At 33.8% G+C, this 21,973-nt stretch overlaps 2 protein-coding genes across 2 annotated transcripts in view; one reads left to right on the top strand and one right to left on the bottom strand.

Moving 5' to 3' along the window:
- Positions 1-20,654, bottom strand: part of LOC132751499 (E3 ubiquitin-protein ligase rnf213-alpha-like) — a gene marked incomplete at its 3' end in the record, with an annotated part of 150,663 nt that extends 130,009 nt beyond the window's left edge. Inside the window, exons 1-2 of the mRNA XM_060741665.1 lie at positions 20,535-20,654; positions 13,148-13,478 (exon numbers count right to left, since the gene is read on the bottom strand). Coding sequence (XP_060597648.1) covers positions 13,148-13,454 — 307 coding nt within the window. The remainder of the gene's footprint in view (positions 1-13,147; positions 13,479-20,534) is intronic.
- Positions 157-2,706, top strand: LOC132751510 (E3 SUMO-protein ligase ZBED1-like). Its single transcript, XM_060741685.1, has 2 exons — positions 157-1,346; positions 1,681-2,706. Exons 1-2 carry the CDS (start codon positions 157-159, stop codon positions 1,916-1,918), a joined length of 1,428 nt encoding a protein of 475 aa, XP_060597668.1. The 3' UTR covers positions 1,919-2,706.
- Positions 20,655-21,973: the final 1,319 nt, after the last annotated feature.

The following is a 21,973-nucleotide window of genomic DNA, read 5'->3' as shown; positions in this document are numbered from 1 at the left end:
TTGTTGATTAACTGAAATAAAAAAATGGAAAAAGAAGATTTTGAACTAATTGAAAATGAGAAAGCTAAAAGTAAAATATGGGTGGAATTCAACTTAAAAAAAAGAAAATCTACAGGAAAAATTGAGGACGGCATAGCCGTTTGTAAAAAATGTAAGATGGATATTCGCTACAGCGGAGGGACCACAAATCTAAATACACATTTGACTCGACACCACAAAATCAATCTGCAACAAGGTGCATGCAAGTCTGGTACTAGTTTGATCGCGGCAACAGCGTCAACCGTAAAGCAGCCGACAATTATGAGTTCTTTTGGGCAGACTTCCAAATACAAGCCTACAAGTCAGCGGTATAAGGACATAACGCAAGCCGTCGGAAAATTCATTGTTAATGATCTTCGACCGTTTAGTGTTGTCTCAAATGATGGATTTAAGGATATGATTCGTGTTTTAGACCCTAGATACGACCTACCGTCACGTACGTACTTTTCTGAAACTGTTATACCGAACATGTACAATGAACGCGTGGGGTATGTTAAGTCATGCTTGAAAGAATCTACAGTCGCACTAACGACGGACGGCTGGACTAGTAGGTCCACCCAGTCCTACATCACAGTGACATGCTCTCAAATAACGAAGGACTGGGAATTGAAATCATTTGTCTTGCAAACGAGAGAGCTGCCCGAGAGTCACACTGGTGTAAACATAGCGAAAGTGTTGACGGACGCAGTTTCTGAGTGGGGTGTTAAACCTTCACCACCCCTTGTAACAGACAACGCTGCAAACATGGGTATAGCAGCCAAAGAGGCAGGATGCACACCTCACATCGGTTGCTTTGCCCACACTCTCAACTTGGCTGCTCAGAAAGCCCTTAAGGTAACGACGGTGTCACGCATTTTGGGGAGAGTTCGTCGCGTAGTATCATTTTTCCACCGAAGCACCACAGCCACTGCCTTATTGAAAGTGAAAACACAACAGTTAGGACTTAAAAACTTAAAGCTTATTCATGATGTCCCGACTAGATGGAATTCTGCAGCAGACATGTTGCAGAGATTCCTTGAATTGCAACCTGCAGTATATGCATCACTCATTGACAAATCTGTTCGTGCCAATGCCGGGGATATATCTACACTGTCGGACGCTGATATTACTACAGCAGAACAGATCATGACCTGCCTCTTGCCTCTAAAAGCCATAACAACTGTACTTTGTTCTGAGACGATGCCAACTGTATCCATCATACTCCCTCTGCAGACGAAATTACTCTCGCACGATTTGATTGTAAAGGAAGGAGACATGGAAGTTATCAAGCAGATGAAGCAGGCTATGCGTAATGACTTGAACAGCAGGTAAGTTTTTATTTTTATTAACTTACACCGTTACCCATGTATATTATATACTTTTTATTGCTGAAATATTAAATTATTAATTGTGATGAATATCACAGTATGGACTTTGTAATGTAAATTATCAAGTAACCTAGGTAACATAAACCCATGAATTTTAGTTCTCGCAACATCAAGTGTTTTGTATGCAAGTAAAATAAATAATATTATCTGAAAAGATCCTGTAGAAGCATAGATTGCAATCAGCATGTGTATTTGAAAAAAAGTAGTAATTGCTTTTAAATTTCCGTTGTTGGTTAATTTAAACTGTACCTTAAGATATTGATTTGTATTTCAGATACAACAGCATTAACGAGTTTTTACAGGAGTGTACAGTACTGGATCCTCGGTTTAAGGCTTCATGCCTTACACAACAGGAAGCCTTTGACACATACCACAGAATCTGTTCACTGGCAGCCAACACAAGACCAGCGAAGGTTAAGGTAGAACCAGAGGCAGACGTGGTCACGAGAGAGGCATCTCATACACCCCCACTTCCAGTCATGCCAGATAATGACACTTCTGCAGGTAGTTAATTTGGCAGATTTTTTTAACCATCTATGACTGTTCAATTTCATCACTTTGTCTACATTTTGTTAGTATCTAAACACAATTATTTTTTTAGGTTTTCCCCGGCTGTTAAACTTGTTATACAGTTTGAGCATATCTAGTTGTGATGTACATTTGCTAGCTGACAACACTTGACCATATTTCATTTCAGATGTTAAGCCAGCAGTTCCTCCTGTGAGTGAAATCAGAGCTTCAATTACTACCCAGTCAGCTCCCAGTGAAAGTGGTGGTTTAGCGTCTATCCTAGGAGATGTTATTTTTGTGAGAGAGGACAGAACACAAATTAAATCTGATATGGAACGTGCAAATGCTGAAATTGAAAACTTTAAAACTGAACCACTTGTTCCAATGTCATCCGATCCATTAGTGTGGTGGAAGAATAATGAATGGCAGTTCCCTCTTGTATCAAGCTTGGCACGTCAAAGACTGTGTATCCCTGCTACATCTGTCCCTTCAGAACGTGTCTTTAGTACTGCTGGGGATATTGTAACTGCCCAGAGGGCAGCTTTAAGTCCAGAAGTTGTTGACATGTTGATATTTCTTAAGAAAAACATTTAAAAAGCCTCAAGGACACAGGGTACTTATTCATTCTATAGATACATGTATGTGTTCTAAAAGAATAATAAGAAGAGTTGAAATATAGCTTACGTTTTACTGTTTTCTTTAATTATTTTAGTATACACTGTACCACAATACGTATCGCAATACAGGCTGTCTATATCGCAATATATCGCAATACGGGTTTGGCTGTATCGTTGCAGCTTACATAATGTTAAAAATTAAATCCTAAGTGTACATAATGTGCATGCAGTCTGTACAATTGCATCAAAGATATTAAAGTATTTAAATAAGAACAATTTCTCTAAAAGATTTCCTAAGTGTGAATTGTACATCTTTATCATTGAAAATACAGTTGTAGTTTTGGACGTAGATTATTTTCAGCACAAAATATCAGTTCAATATTTTGTAAGTATCAGAATTACATGTGAACATCTAAAACACAGGTCTTGTCTCAAAAATACACCTGTAAAATTGTTAAAATATACCTGTATTTCTTAGTCAAAATGTCAAATTCTGCAAACACAGGTCCCTAAGACCTGTATTTTTACAAAAACAGGTGTTTTTCAGTCGTCTTACAGTTGTAAAACAGGAGTTTTTTTTAACAGGAGTCTTTTTTAAAGCATACATCAGTATAATTTAAATCAATTTAAGTGACTTTTAGTGAAATATCTTGATAAATGCTAGATCTGCACATGCAACAATAAATTCCTTACAATGTATAATTTTGAAATAAGTCTGTATGTGTCAATAGATATACATTTGAGCACTTTTTATCATTTGAGCAGGGTTTTTTATTATTGAAAATTATTAAAGTACATAAAAGGGAGATAATTTGAAAATCATTCAGGATGGACTTGCAAATGACACATTGTGTTAATATGGTAAATATTTGTGCAAATGTATTTGAAAATCCTTGAATGAATTGAAAAGTTGTAGACTGGACTCAAAACAGGCTCTTTAACAGACTAAGTAAGTTTTGGCTTCTAAGTAGGGGCCTGAGTGTTGTATATGACACACCTTATTATGGTGAACATTTGTGCCAAGCTTTTCTGTGATGGATGAAAAAGTTATGATGTGACACAAAATATATCCTCAATCAGGCAATGTTGACCTTTGATCTACAAGTGTGACCTTAACCTGTGTTCTGGTTATTGCCCATGACAGGTCAGCTCATTATGGTAAAAAATTGTGCCAAATTATTTCAAAATCTCTTGATAAAGGCTGAGTTATGGACTGGACATGAAGTGTAACCAACAGACAGACAGATGGACAGACGGAGTCCATTTCTATATTCCCCTTTTCTCTCCAAAAGCAGGCATAGGAAAATGATATATAAGAAACACTCAGGTACTATAGACAGAAATGAGTTTAACAAAGAAGGCACTGAATTGTTATTCATGCATTACCACAAAGATGTCGGTTCTACAGTCTCAAAATTAAAATACTTGAAGGATAGTGGTTTTTACATGAAACCCAAAGAACTTTATTTTAGCATAAAACATGTATTTAACTATGTGTAAATACTGGTACAATTTACTCCAAATTGACTATGAAAAAGACAAATAAACAAGAGCTGTCAATAGGACAGATTGATATACTATTTTAGTACTTGATATTTAAACAAGAGCACGGATTTTAATGCAGCCATTCAAAAAGATGATTTCATTCAATATCCATGCCTTGCAAATTGATCCATAATTATAATCCTGAAGCTTGTAATAAATAATAATTCATAGTTTTGAAGAATAATACTGGACACAGAACTTTACCCAGAATTGTTCGCACCAACACTGCATACTTAATTAGGTCATCTAAGTGACTTTCCAGCTTTACTGGTGAAGGAAGACATCAGTTGCCCTTCAGGCACAAACGGACACCAGAGTAGAACCACCGACGTTCCATAAGCTAGCTTGATAACCTCCTCACATGAAAGAAATTAAAGTCCCTATAAAGATTCAAACCATTCAGTGGTAAGGGGGCAAATGGTTTGAAGTCAATTACCTAAACCATTCAGCCATGGATGCCAAACACACACTCTGACATGATGATTAACAATTCTGAACAAGAAAGTTGAAGAAAATCTGTTCATGAAAAAAAAGTTATAACCTGGACATAATAATCTGGCCAACAGCAAGGCAATTGCTATAGGGCATAAAAAAATACTTAATGATATTGGAATACTTAACTCTGGCCTCAATGTTATATAAAAGTATTTTCTAAGCTCTGTTTATATAGAATCTCAAGATTTTCATTGGTTATCGCAAATTCTGAGCTTATTTCAAACCAATATCTGAGTTTGAATTTAACTTAGATAATTCCTTTACAGCCTCAAACCTTAAAACCTGAGCCAAAAAGGCATTCATATCAACACCAATTTTAATCTTATAAAAAATCTAAAATATACAAACCTATTTCAAAGAGTAAGACTTATTTTCAATACCACATATAAATATTTATTAGGGCAACATTTCATACATATATTAATGAATTAAAAATCTGCACTCAGGGCATTGAAGAAAAATGAATTGCAATTACTATTAATAATTGTGAAGTTAAACCCTTTGGAATCATCTGTTTATTTTGCAAAGTATATATTTTATTTCAATAGGCTATATTTTATTCTTACCAGAAAAATCAATATTATACAAAAGAGATATTTTACTTGTCAATACCACAGCCTTTATTACAATTAAAGTCATAGCTGTGTTAATACCAATTTCCCTACATGTACGTCAGTTGTGACTCATTAATATCCAAAAGTTTCTTAAAGCCCAATTTTCTAAAATTCAACTTGATAATTATATTATGTTCCATAGGTTTAGTTTAATTTAGATTGAAATAAAGTTTTATTTCTCAAAATTTGACCTAAAATCTAAAATATTTGCATCTGAACAATTTGACGAGTGACACTCAGTTTATAAATATGTCACAGGGTGGAGAAAAATGTGCAGCCTGACCGGGATTCAAACCTGAGACCCTCGGAATACCATACCGCTATCTGGCCACTTACACATCATCTCCCCTAAAAAGTGAACAGTTCTGAACTGTGACATACTCCCCTGCTATATTGACATTTCGATGGCTGAACGCAACACTGGTCTAACTTGATTTTTTTTCAAAAATGACTTTTTTGCATTTTTTAGTCTAATTGCATGAAATACATCAGTAAATAAAATATTAGAAATATTTGTGAAATTTTATGGGTTTTATTTACCACTTGGCATATTGCTCTATCTCAAATGTGATTATAACTTAAATGCAACAGAGAGCTAACTCAAGTTAGAACTGTGTTGCATTAATCAAAATTTACTTATTGGATGATAACACTGTACTAACTCTAGTTAGCACAGTTTTGCTGTTAAATTTCAATACAATAAATTTCAGTATTGTTATATTTGCAGATATTAAGTTAGGTCTGGCATATTCATAAATACTTATTTCTACATTTTACCCATTTTTGTTGCCAAAATTGCAGAATTGTAAATCCAAGGCTCTTAATTAATTGTATTTTGCTTTCAAGGAACATTTATAATTTAAAATTGCTATATTATCTCTACATAGTCATATAAGATTGAAATAAAAAAAATAATAGTAAATTAACCTTTCAAAAAGTTTTTATTACAATATTTAAATCATATAATTCACTGTTAATGAAAACTAGACCTATCACTGAAGGTGATTAATACCCCCACCCGCAACTTTGACTTTTTGAAAAAAAAGTAGTCTGAAGAAAAATTTGAACACAAACTATCAACTGTGTACAAAGAAATATTTCAATTTATTGTAATCACAACTGGGGTCTCGAAATAAGCTTGCTATACACCAAGTTTGATTACAATATCTCATTCCTAACTCTAGTTATTGTCCGGAAACAATTTTTCAATTTTTAGTAACACTTTAACGGTGACCTTGACCCTAGGGGGTCCAAATGCAATACCAACCCAGGTCTTCATATAAGCTTCCTATACACCAAATTAGATTACAATATCTCATTCTTAACTCTAGTTATTGTCCAAAAGCCATTTTTCTTTTTTTCGTAACGGTGACCTTGACCTTGACCCCAGGGGGCCCAAATGCAATACCAACCAAGGTCTTCATATAAGCTTGTTATACGCCAAGTTTCATAACAATATCTTATTCCTAACTCTAGTTATTGTCCGGAAACAATATTTCTATTTTTAGTAACACTGTAACGGTGACCTTGACCCTAGGGGGTCCAAATGCAATACCAACCCAGGTCTTCATATAAGTTCCTTTACACCAAATTAGATTACAATATCTCATTCCTAACTCTAGTTATAGTCAGAAAACCATTTTTCTATTTTTCCTTACGGTGACCTTGACCTTGACCCAAGGGGGCCCAAATGCAATACCAAGGGCCCAAATGCAATACCAACCCAGGTCTTCATAAAAGCTTGCTATAGGCCAAGTTTGATAACAATATCTCATTCCTACGTCAAATTATTGTCCGGAAACCATTTTTCTATTTTTAGCAACGGTGACCTTGAACTTGACCCCAGGGGGCCCAAAATCATACCAACCCAGGTCTTCATATAAGCTTGCTATACACCAAGTTTGATAACAGTATCTCATTCCTAAGTCAAGTTATTGTCCGGAAACCATTTTTCTATTTTTAGTAACGGTGACCTTGACCTTGACCCCAGGTGGCCCAAATGCAATACCAACCCAGGTCTTTATATAAGCTTGCTATAGGCCAAGTTTGATAACAATATCTCATTCCTAACTCTAGTTATTGTCCGGAAACCATTTTTCTATTTTTAGGAACGGTGACCTTCACCTGGACCCCAGGGGGTCCAAATGTAATACCAACCGGAGTTTCCACATAAGGTTGCTATATACCAAGTTTGATTACAATACCTCATTCTAAACTCTAGTTATCGTCCGGAAACCATGATGTGGACCGACCGACCGACCAACCGACCGACCAACCGACCGACAAGCTGACTCCTATATATCCCCCCTAAACTTTGTTTGTGGGGGTATAATTATTTACAAGACAATTTGTGTTGTTTTTTGTTGTTATTGTTATTAATCATAGTGATCTATTAATACTGATGAAACAAGATCTCCCACCCTCTAAAAAAATTTCAAGATTTTATAATATTTCAATACAATTTGCTCCTAATTCTTAAAGGGACTCCAAGTTTGGCATCATGGGACTTAAAATATATTTTCGAGATTTATGTACAATTTGATGACGGTCTGGACATTAATAACTTGTGGTGTTAAAACTTTCAGATTATTTGCTAAGTTTTTTCCAGAGCAATTATGTGAAATATAAAATGACCGGATATTGAAAAGCATATAATGTAGCTTTAAACTCAAATTAGATACTAATAGAACCATGATAAAATTTTCAATTTCATGTTAAGTATAATTTTTTTATATCTATTGTGTATCTTTTTGTTTATGTGGCCCGTGTTGATTCATTATAGAAATTCAAATCTTAAGATTTTATGCTTTTGGACCTCAGTGCAGTTTCTTTAAGTATCTGTATGTATAAGGCTTGTAATCATTTAAATAAAATTTTTGGTTGGTTTTACAGCGCACCAACACAATTGAGGTCCTATGTCGCTGAAACAGGAATGATTTTTTCTTGCACATCAGATAGGATTATCTTCTGTTTACACCGGTGCTAGAAAAACCTGTTTTACATCCCCCATGTAAGACAAGTCAATGTTTTTAAATGAAGTCATTCCCAAGCGCCTTTTATGAATGAATTGCTTTCTAAAGATGACATCATTTTGCCATAACAAATGAAATTGTAAAGTAAATGTCAATGTTAAAAATATTAAAGTAAATGGGGACAATGCTGGTGATATCATAGTAAATTGGGACAATGCTGGTGATATGAGGGGTTAGTTGGGACAATGCTGATGAAATGAGGGTTAGTTGGGACAATGCTGATGATATCATAGTAAATGGGGACAATGCTGGTGATATAATAGTTAATGGGGATAATACTGATGATATGAGAGTTAGTTTGGACAATGCTGGTGATATCATAGTAAATGGGGACAATGCTGGTGATATGAGGGGTTAGTTGGGACAGTGCTGATGATATGAGGGTTAGTTGGGACAATGTTGATGATATCATAGTAAATGGGGACAATGCTGGTGATATAATAGTAAATGGGGATAATACTGATGATATGAGGGTTAGTTGGGACAATGCTGATGATATCATAGTAAATGGGGACAATGCTGGTGATATCATAGTAAATGGGGACAATGCTGGTGATATCATAGTAAATGGGGATAATACTGATGATATGAGGGTAAGTTGGGACAATGCTGATGATATCATAGTAAATGGGGACAATGCTGGTGATATCATAATAAATGGGGACAATGCTGGTGATATGAGGGGTTAGATGGGACAGTGCTGATGATATGAGGGTAAGTTGGGACAATGCTGATGATATCATAGTAAATAAGGACAATGCTGGTGATATCATAATAAATGGGGACAATGCTAGTGATATGAGGGGTTAGTTGGGACAGTGCTGATGATATGAGGGCTAGTTGGGACAATACTGATGATATCATAGTAAATTGGGACAATGCTGATGATATTATAGTTAGTGGGGACAATTCTTGTAATATTACAACTGGTGGGGACAATGCTGGTGATATCATAGTTAGTGGAGACAATGCTGGTAATATGAGTGTTTAAGTGGGGTCAATGTTAGTGATATTATAGTTAGTTTGGGCAATACTGGTATTATAAGGGTTAGTGGGGACACTACTGGTGATATTATAGTTAATGGTGAGGACAATGTTGGTATCATAAGGGTAGTGGGGACAATATTGGTGATATAATTATAGTTAGAGGGGAATATGCTGAGGATGACAATGCTGGTGATAAAAGTGTGATTGATGACAATACTGATGTAATGAGGTCTAATTTGGTGGCAATGCTGCTTATATAGGTGGTGAGGAAGAAAGTGGTGGTGAGATGAGTATTCAGAATAGTAATGTTGGTTAATAAGGGCTAGTTGAGACAATGCTGTATGTATAAGAGCCCTGATGGTGATAAAAATGCTGTTAATCATTTTGAAGGTGAAATTAGGGTTTTTGATATCATTATGCTGGTGATGAGCACTGACAAGTAGAGAATGGTTAAAATGATGGTTTATGTAATATAGAAAATAGTTATTAAATGGGGAAAATATTTATAAAAAAGTAAGAATGATGATAGATAAAAGAGAAATGTAATGAATTGCTGTAATAGGAATATGGGGAAAAAATTATGTTTTAAAATCTGACAAAAAATTGAGTATAACGGATGATGAGAAAGGAAGGTGGACAAAGCTATAGATACATTAGTGCCATGCCAAGTTTAATTACAAAGTGAGGCAAAAGTTTTTTTTCTTTGGCAACTTGGAGAGATAACCTTAGTTTATGCAAAATGTTCCTAAAGTTAACATTTTTCTTGAAATTCTGACTACATAAATAAACTTGAAAATATAAATGAAGATCCAATAGGCAAAAATTAGGTTCATTTTTGAATAATATTGCCTGTGTTTTTAGAATTGCAAGTTTTATATACATGCTTCTATTTTGTGCTTCAATTTTAATGTTAAATTGAATAATGCTTAATGTAAAAAATCTTATCTTGTCTACAAAACATTCATTCCGAACTAAAACTTTATAATTAGAATTTTTTATGTGATAAAACGACTGACTTTTAAGATTGTCTGATTTCTAGTATGTTATGCAAAAGTTGTCAATTTTGTATAAATTAACATTTCGGTTTCCTTAGAAAAGTTGTTTTCTTTTAAAATAATACTAAAATATGGTTATAGTTACAGCTTTATTCTATTATATTATCCTATTTTTTCAAACATAGCACTTATTGATTATTCTTTTGGCTTTTTTATTATTGAGCTCATTTTGTAAATGCAACATAGGGCTAAGTCAAGTTAGACCAGTTTTGCTGAAAATTTATCATTGAAATTTGGTGATTTATAAATGGAAAACTGATCTAACTCATATCTTTTCAAATATCTTTTTTATTTAACAATATTAATTAATGAAACTCCTTTTTACTAAAATTTTAACTTATATGGATATAAAAATCTAAATATAATAACAAAAATGTCCAATTTATAGAATTAATTAAGTTTTTATAGCCTCCTTGAAAATTAGTAAAAATCAAGTTAGACAAGTGTTGCGTTCAGCCATCGATTTGTCCTCGAATTTCAAAGAGTTACGGAGCAATGTGAATTAACTCTGAGCTATATAATTATAGTCACGGTCCCCAGGTTAGGTGCCAAATGTCACAGGGTGCGAAAAATGTGCAGCCTGACTGGGACTCGAACCCGGGACCCTCGGAATACCATACCACGGCTCTACCAACTGAGCTATCCGGCCGCTTACGCATCATCTCCCCTAAATAGTGAACAGTTTTGAACCGTGACAAATACTAGCTTTTACTGAAAAATGTTTTATGCTATAATAGCATAAAACATTTTTCAGTAAAAGCTAAAAATTCATCTGCCTACAGTACAAGTAGCGTTATGAATTTATTTAATATTTTATAAAAGTGTGATTAAAGTGTGGTTAAAGTTCTTGTTAGTAGTGCAGGGATATTTTGTTTTTCTAAAAGTTAATCATGAGATTTGTCACTGGGTCGCACAGAATGCAATTGACAGTGCTAATTAATATAAACAAGAATTTGTCACAGAGTTACCAACGTCTCCCGCCTCAGGAAGTTTTATATGAAGCATAAAATTGTGCTATTTCAAAAGATTGAGATATGGATCTCAAGACTTTCAGTCCAAAATTATGATCTATGCTAGATCTGCAAAATTAATGCAACAATAAATTTATCAAAGAAATAAAATGAAACATGAAATTTAAAAATCTATCATTTTAAGCTTTGACCTCTATGTGTGACCTTAACCTTGGAGGTAAGGGTGTAGGTTAGGTGTTGTGCATGACATATCGTCTTATTATTGTATTTATTTGTGCCAAGTATTTTCAAAATCCCTTGAACTATGAAGAAGTTATAGATCGGACGCAAAATATACCCTATAACAGACTATGTTAATCTTTGACCTCTAAGTGTGACCTTGGAGGTAGGAACCCATGTTTTGCGCCTGACAAATCATCTTATTATTGTGATTTTTTGTGCAAAGTATTTTTAAATTCCCTTGATCTATGAAAAAGTTATGGACTGGACACAAAATTTACCCTATAACAGACTATGTAAATCTTTGATCTCTAAGTGTGACCTTGACCTTGGATGTAGGGCTGCAAGGGTTGTACTTGACACATCATCTTATTATTGTGACTATTTGTGCCAAGTTATTTCAAAATCCCTTGACCTATGAAGAAGTTCTAGGTGGGTCAACACAAATATACCCTATAACAGACTATGTTAATTTTTGACCTCTGAGTGTGACCTTGACCTTGGCGGTAGGGATGCATGTGTTGTGCATGACACATTGTCTTATTATAGTAACTATTTGTGCCAAGTATTTTCAAAATCCTTTGATCTTTGAAAAAGTTATTGACCGGACACAAAATATACCCTGTAACAGACTATGTAAATTTTGACTTCCAAGTGTGACCTTGACCTTGAAGGTAGGTGACCGTTTGTTGCGCATGACACATCCTCTTATTATTGTGAACAATTGTGGCAAGTATTTACAAAATCCCTTCAAAGATAAGAAATGTATGGACCGGACACGAAATATACCCTCAAATAGAAAATGTTGACCTTGAATGTGCTAGTGCGACCTTGACCCTGGAGGTAGGGGTCTGGTTTTTGCGCATGACACATCGTCTTATTATAATGACACATCGTCTTATTATAAAAAAAATTGTGCCAAGTTATTTCAAATTCCTTTGATAAATGTCAAAGTTATGGACCTGACACGAAAGTTTAACGGATGGATGTATTTCTATATCCCCTTTTTTCTTCTAGAAGGCGGGGGACAATTGTATCAGCATATAATTTTATTATTTTAATAGACTTGGGTTTTGGATAAACTGACTAAAGAAGTAATACTTCATAAAATCAAAGTTAAAAAAATGCACAAATTGTTTTCTTTTGTTATTTCAATAATGGTTCCAATCAAATGAATTTTAAAATGCCTTGGACAAAAATAATGTTTTTCTTTACTTATTGTACACTATTTATTTATATAAACATGTCACTTTAATTATTATTAGTGGGAAAATAAGTGTTGAAACTGCACACTAAATACTGTATTCCAGGATATACAGGACACAGTGAGTGAATGATCAAATGCTAAAATCTCGCCTTTTCACCCGCTGAAAATGTCTGATTCATCTCTTCTCACTGATTTATACGAATCAGCAGAAAAGCGATTTCTTTCCACTTTGTGATCATGATTTCAGCAGGGGTTTTCTGCTTCAAAATATTTTTTCCCAAACAGAGCAAAAAAAAATCTTGGCTTAGAACAAACTTATCTAACATTACAGTTCAAAATCATATAAGAAGTAAGATTTCATGAAGTTATTTCTGAATTATTTTTTTTTATAGTACTGTCAACAATATACGTTATTTCTACAGCCTCAGTTATTGATGGAAATACTGTTATATTCAAAATATAACAAAAATATCAATTTACTTTATTTACCTGTTTTGGCTTGTTGTTTCAAGTTGAATCCACATTCCATACAAAACTTTGCACCCTGCTCTACCACATTACCACATTTAGGGCATGTATGTTGCATACTGTGGAAAAGAGACTGATCAACTTTTGTCCCACAGCTTTTACAAAATTTCTGATTAGAAACCAGTTCTGCTCCACATGCAGAATCATCCTCTAACTTTCCACTACAAATCACTACTTTGTCCATTATCTCCTCCACCATCTTGCCTCCACACTCCTCACAGAATTTACCATCACCCTCTTTCCCACAATTGGTGCCAGAGCACCTCATCTTATAGTCTGTTCACCTATATACCTGTAAAAATATGTAAGAAAACATCAAACTCACAGTATTCTTTATTTCCTGCAATGATTGAGATTTATAATGTCTCACAGTTAAATTATCTAAACCATAAATTCAATAAAAGTTCAAATAACAAACACTACATTTAAATGTGTTATATATCCTCTTTACAATCAAACATTAGAATTATATAAATTAAACATATTATGACCACCACACGCATATCTAAACATTCACAGAACAGCCTATAAAATGGTGTCACGACGTCATATTACAAAGCAGTGACGTCAAAAACATACAAAAATGTTTTCAATATATCTGCTGTTGTTTGCAAAGTTTGATGCCTTATAACCCATAACGCATTGGGTGAATAATTAAGTCCTTATACCATCAGGAGTCCTTTTGTTGAAAAATGACAGATGTGTCAGTCACAGTACTAACAACTCAAAGCTAATTGAGTATTGAACTGGTGTTTGAGAGGAAATCGAAAAATCATAACGAATCTTAAAGTTTATAAGGCATAAGATATGTTTCATTTCATTAAGTAGAAAAAATTTCATAATATTAAATCAAATGTAAAATAAAAAAAATAAATAAAAAAGTGTACGAAAGAAAATAAAATGTTTTAGTTTTGTTTGTACTAGTAATTATTCCTAATTCTAGAAAAAAAATTAATCTGTCGACATACTGATTTATTAAATTTCAAACATTATAAAAATAAGTTTTGAATAAATAAAGTAATTAACACTTAAAATAATCTTACACATTATCAATTCATCAATAATTAGAGTTTTGTAAAAAAAAAAATGGCATTAACATTGCTGCAAAACCACATGTGACAGCTCATTAATTGTCTTTCCAAACGCCTCAGCGACAGAGAACTTTAAGGTTATGCACATTCTTCTATATAATAATATAACATTTCAACACAAAAATTTTGAGCTGCCCCACTGAGGCGTTTCCATGGTTATATAAGGCAGTCTGAGACAATAATGTATGCTATTAAATTAATAATATTTTGCAATTATATATATGAAACATCAATGAATTGCCAGCTTTTAATTTAATGAAGAAAACATGAAATTGATCAGAATTATAAACAAATCCTCAGTAATTCTGGATCATCACTCGTTACCTTTTAACATGTGTAAGGCGCATGCACACTGATGGTATACACAAGATTATCCAACGCTTATTCAAAAAACATTATAAAAATGTTTTGTGTATTATACCTTATCTTGATGGGTTTTTTAAAGTTGTATTATTTCACTAACAGAATGTCAATATTATGTGTCAAATTTAAAGCTACATGCCTCCAGATAAGCCAAAATATTTCAATAAAATGAAATTAAAAAAAATATTAGTTAGACTTAAGGAATGTAAAATTATATTAAAGATTCAAGTAATTTTTGACTTGTTATATGTGGATAATGACTTATTTTTTTCAATATTATTACTATATTTCTACTATGTTACTAACGCAGTCAGGGCTTTTTGCACATTTTTACCTCATTTTAGTAATTTACGTGAGTTGTATATGCAAATAATTAGGTGTAAATTGCTTCCTTTTGGTCACTATACATTATTGTACGTTTACACATATTTTAAAAAAATTTCATGAAAATTAACATAAATCTAGAGGCGTGCTGCTTTAAAGTATAAAGATCACAGATATGTTTTTATTCAAAGATAAGTGGGGATCAAGAAAATGAATGCCATGTTAATCAATAATTGTTAACACATTGATTTTGTTGTTCTGAAAGTATTATTGTTCATTAAAGCATAACTCTTTCAGCACATCTAATAGTCAGCTTAATCATATTTGAGCCATGTCACGACAAAACCAACATGATGGGCTTGCGACCAGCATGGATCCAGACCAGCCTGCGCATCCGCGCAGTCTGATCAGGATCCATGCTGTTCGCTATCAGTTTCTCCACTTGTAAAAGAGTTGGTAAGCGAACAGCATGGTTCCTGATCGATCAGACTGCGCTGATGTGCAGGCTGGTCTGGATCCATACTGGTCGCAAACCCATTATGTTGGTTTTGTCATGACACGGCTCATTTGTATAAATGTGAAATTATTTTGTAGAATGCAATTATTTCCTTTATAATAAATGCTATGAAATAATCTACATTTGTATTTATCATCTCTAATCATGATCTGATGATTATTATGTAAGTTATCTTAGAAATAGACTTTACCATTTTTGCCCCTTTTAATTATATGCTTTTACAGCCAGATTACGGCTAGATAATATCATGCGTATTATAAAATAATATGTTATATTTTGTGTGGGTTTTAAATTACACTGCCGGCTCAATAGTTATCTGGCAACCTTCCAGTTTGCAAATGGAGATCTATTTGGTATTTTCAGGTGCCAAAGTCTATTTCTTTGTGTCTTAGTGTGTCACATTTCATCAGCATATCCATCCAGGTATGGCAGAAGTTTTCACCTGATATGATCATTAATGCACTTAGATGAAAGCTTTCTACCTGATTCTTATATGTGACACATCATCTCAATGTGCCATTTATGCAAATATATTTTTTTTAAATTCATCCATGAATAATAAAGTTATGAACCGAACAAAAGGCAGACAGACTGATGGACAGACAAACGATTCAAAAACTATATTCCATCCTACAGGGTCATGTTCAAACAATTTCTTATTATTGACATTATGCCAATCCAAGAGGGAATGGTTGGTGTTCAGGTAAAATTCAAAGTGACTTAACATTTTGTCACATTTGTTTTCAATTTTATAAAAAAACGCCACCAGAAAAGTCAATAGGCCTGTAACCCGAATAAATATGATAAAATATCTATAAATATCCTTCCGATCGGTAATGTTCAGCAGTCTTTTATATTTTAGGAACATCATTATCAATGAGGGGGGTGGGGGTTCTCACTTTAACTACCGGTAGTACAATTCAACAAAAAGAATGAGATTACTTAAGATTATACCAAACAATTTTACTGGTTCCACCCAATTTAATAAAATACAATATAAATACATATAAATGTTCCTATCTCACTAAAAACTAATTAAGTACAATGTTTAAATTAACCCATTATAAATCAACAAACTAACAAATTTGTTTCATAAAATATTTAAAATATGATTTGAAATATGTCTTTCTTATGATGACTGTAAAAACAATCATTCATTATCTGACATTGAAATTATAATATACAAGGTTAAGCCTGATAAAAGATAACTTAACAGTCATATGATTTAAACTTCATTTTATCTCCTGAATTATCTGGGACACTAATATGTATGTATATGGCAAAAAAAAACACTGTATTTGTGCAGTTTGTTTTCATAAGGTGAATTCAAAAGTTAAGAATAAGAATATCACATAACTTCCTTTTTGATCATGGTTGTATTATTGAATTTGGCAATAATTTTTTTTTTCAAATCTTTTTCACAACCACCCTAACAAATCTATTTAGATCTAAATTTTCATTTTTTTAGATGATAATATACATCAGATAATTATGTCAATTGAATATTCGACAAAAATATATATGCCTAAATAATTCAACTGGTTGTGGGAAATTCTAAAAATGTTTTAGATCCACTTTCAACAAATTTGAAAAAGCCTCCATTTTATGGGGAAAAGCCTCCATTTTATGGGGAAAAAAATCAGTGAATACATATTTCAAACTAAAATTAATTGATAATTTTCAAAAATTCTTCTCTTCTTTATTTACTTCTAATGAAAAATACTTTTATCTGACTAATGGAAAAAAAAAAAAAACTTTTTTCCATCCCTTTTCCCCCCCCTTCCTTAAAATTCCAAAAAACCAAAATCAAAAAAAAAAAAAAATTTTTTTTCCCCTACAAAAACCCGCAAGAAAAAAAAAAAAAAAAATTTCTTTTTTTTTTGGGGGTCAAACACTCTAACTGCTGTCATGTTTACAGTAGATTTTGCGAATTAATAGAAAAAAGTTAAATGGTAACCTTTATTATCTTCTTTTATCATTCATTCACCAGCTAATGTCATTTTATAGTTTAATCATGCATGACAGTGCTGTGGCCCCTTAAATTATCCTAAAAAGTACACCATCTATTATAAATGTAACTTATTATGGCCCACATCCTTTCTGTAAACTGTTTTAACTAATTTCTTAAAAATTACATGTTATGATGACCATACACAAATTAAAAACTAAAAGCTCATGCATACAGTAGATTTTCAATTTCTGAAATATTCTCAAATTTCCATGTCTAATGATTTTCCCAGTTTATGGCAGAGGCTAAAGTTCCCCAAAATAGCTGGAAAAGGTCCTGTAATTAATTTGTCCTGATTACTGGCACCTGAGAGTCCTTATGCAATCGCAACTACTCGGGCCTTTCCGTCAGTCTTCGGATAAGGACCTCGAACACAATAGTATGAATACACAGAACGGATGCGGTATTTCGGTCAAACCTACGCTAAGAAACTAAACATGTAAACAAATAGTAATTTTATGCTGGGAGTTGTTGAAAAGTTTATTTCCAATATACAGTTGTGTATGTAGTAAAAGTTCATCTAAAATAAGTGAATTCATAGGTACAAAAGGACACAATACATTATTTATGTATTTATTATTATGGTTGTAGAAACCGAAGTACAAAAAACCAACCTGTTGACATTTAGTCGGTTTTGTTTAAAATTGTACATCAGTGTGCATATTTAAATTACAAATTGTTGTCAGACATATTTTCAATGAAAGAGACATTTCTTTTCTTTTGGATGTCAAATATATACATTCGTTTTACATTATCTCTGTTTCTGTTTACATCTAAAACCACGTGGTAGAACAACTTTCAATCCGTATTGTTTCCGAGGTTACTATAGATAATAGCGGAGGCAGTTCTGAATGAGTCCTTATGATTACTGGGACCAGTGTGAGTCCTTATGATTACTGACACCTGAGAGTCCTTATGATAACTGGCACCTGAGAGTCCTTATGATAACTGGCACCTGAGAGTCCTTGTGATTACTGGCACCTGAGAGTCCTTATAATTACTGGGACCAGTGTGTGAGTCCTTATGATTACTGACACCTGAGAGTCCTTATGATAACTGGCACCTGAGAGTCCTTATGATAACTGGCACCTGAGAGTCCTTGTGATTACTGGGCACCTGAGAGTCCTTATGATAACTGGCACCTGAGAGTCCTTGTGATTACTGGCACCTGAGAGTCCTTATGATTACTGGGACCAGTGTGAGTCCTTATGATTACTGACACCTGAGAGTCCTTATGATAACTGGCACCTGAGAGTCCTTATGATAACTGGCACCTGAGAGTCCTTATGATTACTGACACCTGAGAGTCCTTACGATAACTGGCACCTGAGAGTCCTTATGATAACTGGCACCTGAGAGTCCTTGTGATTACTGGCACCTGAGAGTCCTTATGATAACTGGCACCTGAGAGTCCTTGTGATTACTGGCACCTGAGAGTCCTTATCATTACTGGCATCTGAGAGTTCAATATGATTACTGGTACCTGAGAGTTCTTATGATTACTGGTACCTGAGAGTCCTTATGATGAAAGGGACCTGACAGTTCTTATGATTACAGGCACCTGAGAGTTTCATAATTACTGGCACCTGAGAGTCCTTATGATAACTGGTACCTGAGAGTCTTTATGATTACTGGTACCTGAGAGTCCTTATGATTACTGACACCTGAGAGTCCTTATGATTACTGGCACCTGAGAGTCCTTATGATAACTGGCACCTGAGAGTCCTTGTGATTACTGGCACCTGAGAGTCCTTATCATTACTGGCATCTGAGAGTTCATATGATTACTGGTACCTGAGAGTTCTTATGATTACTGGTACCTGAGAGTCCTTATGATGAAAGGGACCTGACAGTTCTTATGATTACAGGCACCTGAGAGTTTCATAATTACTGGCACCTGAGAGTCCTTATGATGACTGGGACCTCAGAGTTCTTATGATTACTGGTACCTGAGAGTCCTTATGATTACTGGCAACTGAGAGTCCTTATGATTACTGGCACCTGAGAGTCCTTATGATTACTGACACCTGAGAGTTCATATGATTACTGGCACCTGAGAGTTCTTATGATTACTGGTACCTGAGAGTCCTTATGATAACTGGCACCTGAGAGTCCTTATGATTACTGACACCTGAGAGAGTTCTTATTGATTACTGGTACTTGAGAGTCCTTATGATTACTGGTAACTGAGAGTCCTTATGATTACTGACACCTGAGAGTCCTTATGCTTACTGGCACCTGAGAGTCCTTATGATTACTGGCACCTGAGAGTTCTTATGATTACTGTCACCTGAGAGTTCTTATGATTACTGACACCTGAGAGTCCTTGTGATTACTGACACCTGAGAGTCCTTATGATTACTGACACCTGAGAGTTCTTATGATTACTGACACCTGAGAGTCCTTATGATTACTGGGACCAATGAGAGTCCTTATGATTTCTAGCACTTGAGAGTTCTTATGATTGCTAACACCTAAGAGTTCATATGATAACTGGCACCTGAGAGTCCTTATGATTACTGGCACCTGAGAGTTCATATGATAACTGGCACCTGATAGTCCTATTGATTACTGTAACCTGGGAAATCTTATGATTACTGGCACCTGAGAGTCCTTATGATTTCTGACACATTAAAGTTTTTATGCTTACTGGCACCTGAGAGTCCTTAAATAATCATCAAATAAATTAAATAATACCCATATAATACACACTCAGACACTGCCCAATATATATTCAAGAATTATTTTTCAGGCACACCCATACATACATATAAAATTATAAATTATATATTCTTGATAATATTTGGGAAACATATACTACAAAAAAGTAATTAATTTATCATTAAAATATCATTTTGGACCAAAGTGTTTGACGACAAATTTCCAAAATAAATGTTATATCAAAACCGAAAGTAGTCGAGAATCTTACTTATTATTATATCTTACCCATTAAAGTACATAAATAATCCATTTATATTGTTAAACATAGCATTCACTAGTTCATTACAGAATAAAATGGAAATCTGAACTATATTGACAATTTACCTGTCCGTTGATTTTCTCTATTTTCTTTGCAAATTTTCTGAAAACTGCAAAACCGAAAGTAGATTATGCAATCTGCTCACCTCGGCCTTTTACGCTGTACAGCATTTGAATCGGAACCCCTCTGCATTTTCCGTTATCTTACGTTAAAAATAACATGCAGTAAAAAAGGAAGCATTTTTCGAAAAATTTATATGACCTACATGTATAATGATATAAGTTTTTTAGCATATGACCTTCATTGTTGTTTTTTTTCTTTCTTTTTTTAAATTGTTTTTTTTTTATTTACACAGCTCCTTTTTTGTTAATGTTCAGCACATGCACTTTGATTAAAAATATGAATACTAGATCTTTATAACTTAATTACATGTATATTTAAACATTTTTTTTAAATATCGATTTCAGGACCGAATAAGTTAAGATTTTTTTCACAGGTCTCAAGGTTATTTGATACAAGATAGATTAATGTTTAGATTAATGCGTACGAGGCATGGTATATTATCCAGAAGATATGTCACACAGAGCCCTAATATATCACACAGATGCCTAATATATCACACTGAGGCCTAATATATCGTACAAATGCTTAATATATCACACAGAGGCCTAGTAAATCATACAGAGGCCTTATATATCACACAGAGGTCTAATATATCACACAAAGGCCTACTATATCACACAAAGGCCTAATATATCATACAGAGCCCTATATTTCACACAGAGGTCTAATATATCACACAGAGGCCTTTCTAATCAAACAGAGGCTTAATATATCATACATATCTGGTATATCACACAGTGGCCTTTTATTTCACACTGAGGCCTAATATATCATACAGATGCTTAATACATCATACAGAGATCTTATATGTCATACAGATGCCTAATATATCACACAGATGCCTAATATATCATACAGATCTATTATATCACACAGAGGCTTAATAAATCATACAGATGCCTAATATATCATACAGAGGTCTAAAATATCACACAGATGCCTAATATGTTGCACAGAGGCCGCCTAATATATCATACAGAGGTCTATATAGCTAATATATCATACAGATGCCTAATTTGTGGCACAGATCTAGTGTATCATGCAGTGGCCTAATATATCGCACAGATCTAGTATATCACACAGAGGTCTAATATATAATACAAATGCCTAATATATCACACAGAGGCCTAATATATCATACAGAGGTCTAAAATATCACACAGATGCCTAATATGTTGCACAGAGGCCGCCTAATATATCATACAGAGGTTTAATATATCATGTAGAGGCCTAATATATTACACAGATTTAGTATATCACACAGAGGCCTATATCATACATACAGAGGCCTTATATATCGCAGAGACTTATAGTGTATCACACAGAGAAGGTCTAATACATCACACAGAGGCCTTACAAATTATAAAGAGGCCTGTTATAA

This window comes from Ruditapes philippinarum, unplaced genomic scaffold (genome assembly GCF_026571515.1).
Source record: "Ruditapes philippinarum isolate M1 unplaced genomic scaffold, ASM2657151v2 ctg885_1_1_1_1, whole genome shotgun sequence".
Lineage (NCBI taxonomy): Eukaryota > Metazoa > Mollusca > Bivalvia > Venerida > Veneridae > Ruditapes > Ruditapes philippinarum.
Note: the sequence above shows the minus strand (reverse complement) of the source record. Positions and strands in the feature narration are given on the sequence as shown.

What these genes read in the sequence shown, in the direction of transcription:
- LOC132751510 (XM_060741685.1), top strand. Translation starts at nt 157, where the DNA reads ATGGATATTCGCTACAGCGGAGGGACCACAAATCTAAATACACATTTG. An exon ending in CGTAATGACTTGAACAGCAG is followed by an intron (nt 1,347 to 1,680) that starts GTAAGTTTTTAT and finishes TTTGTATTTCAG; the next exon opens with ATACAACAGCATTAACGAGT.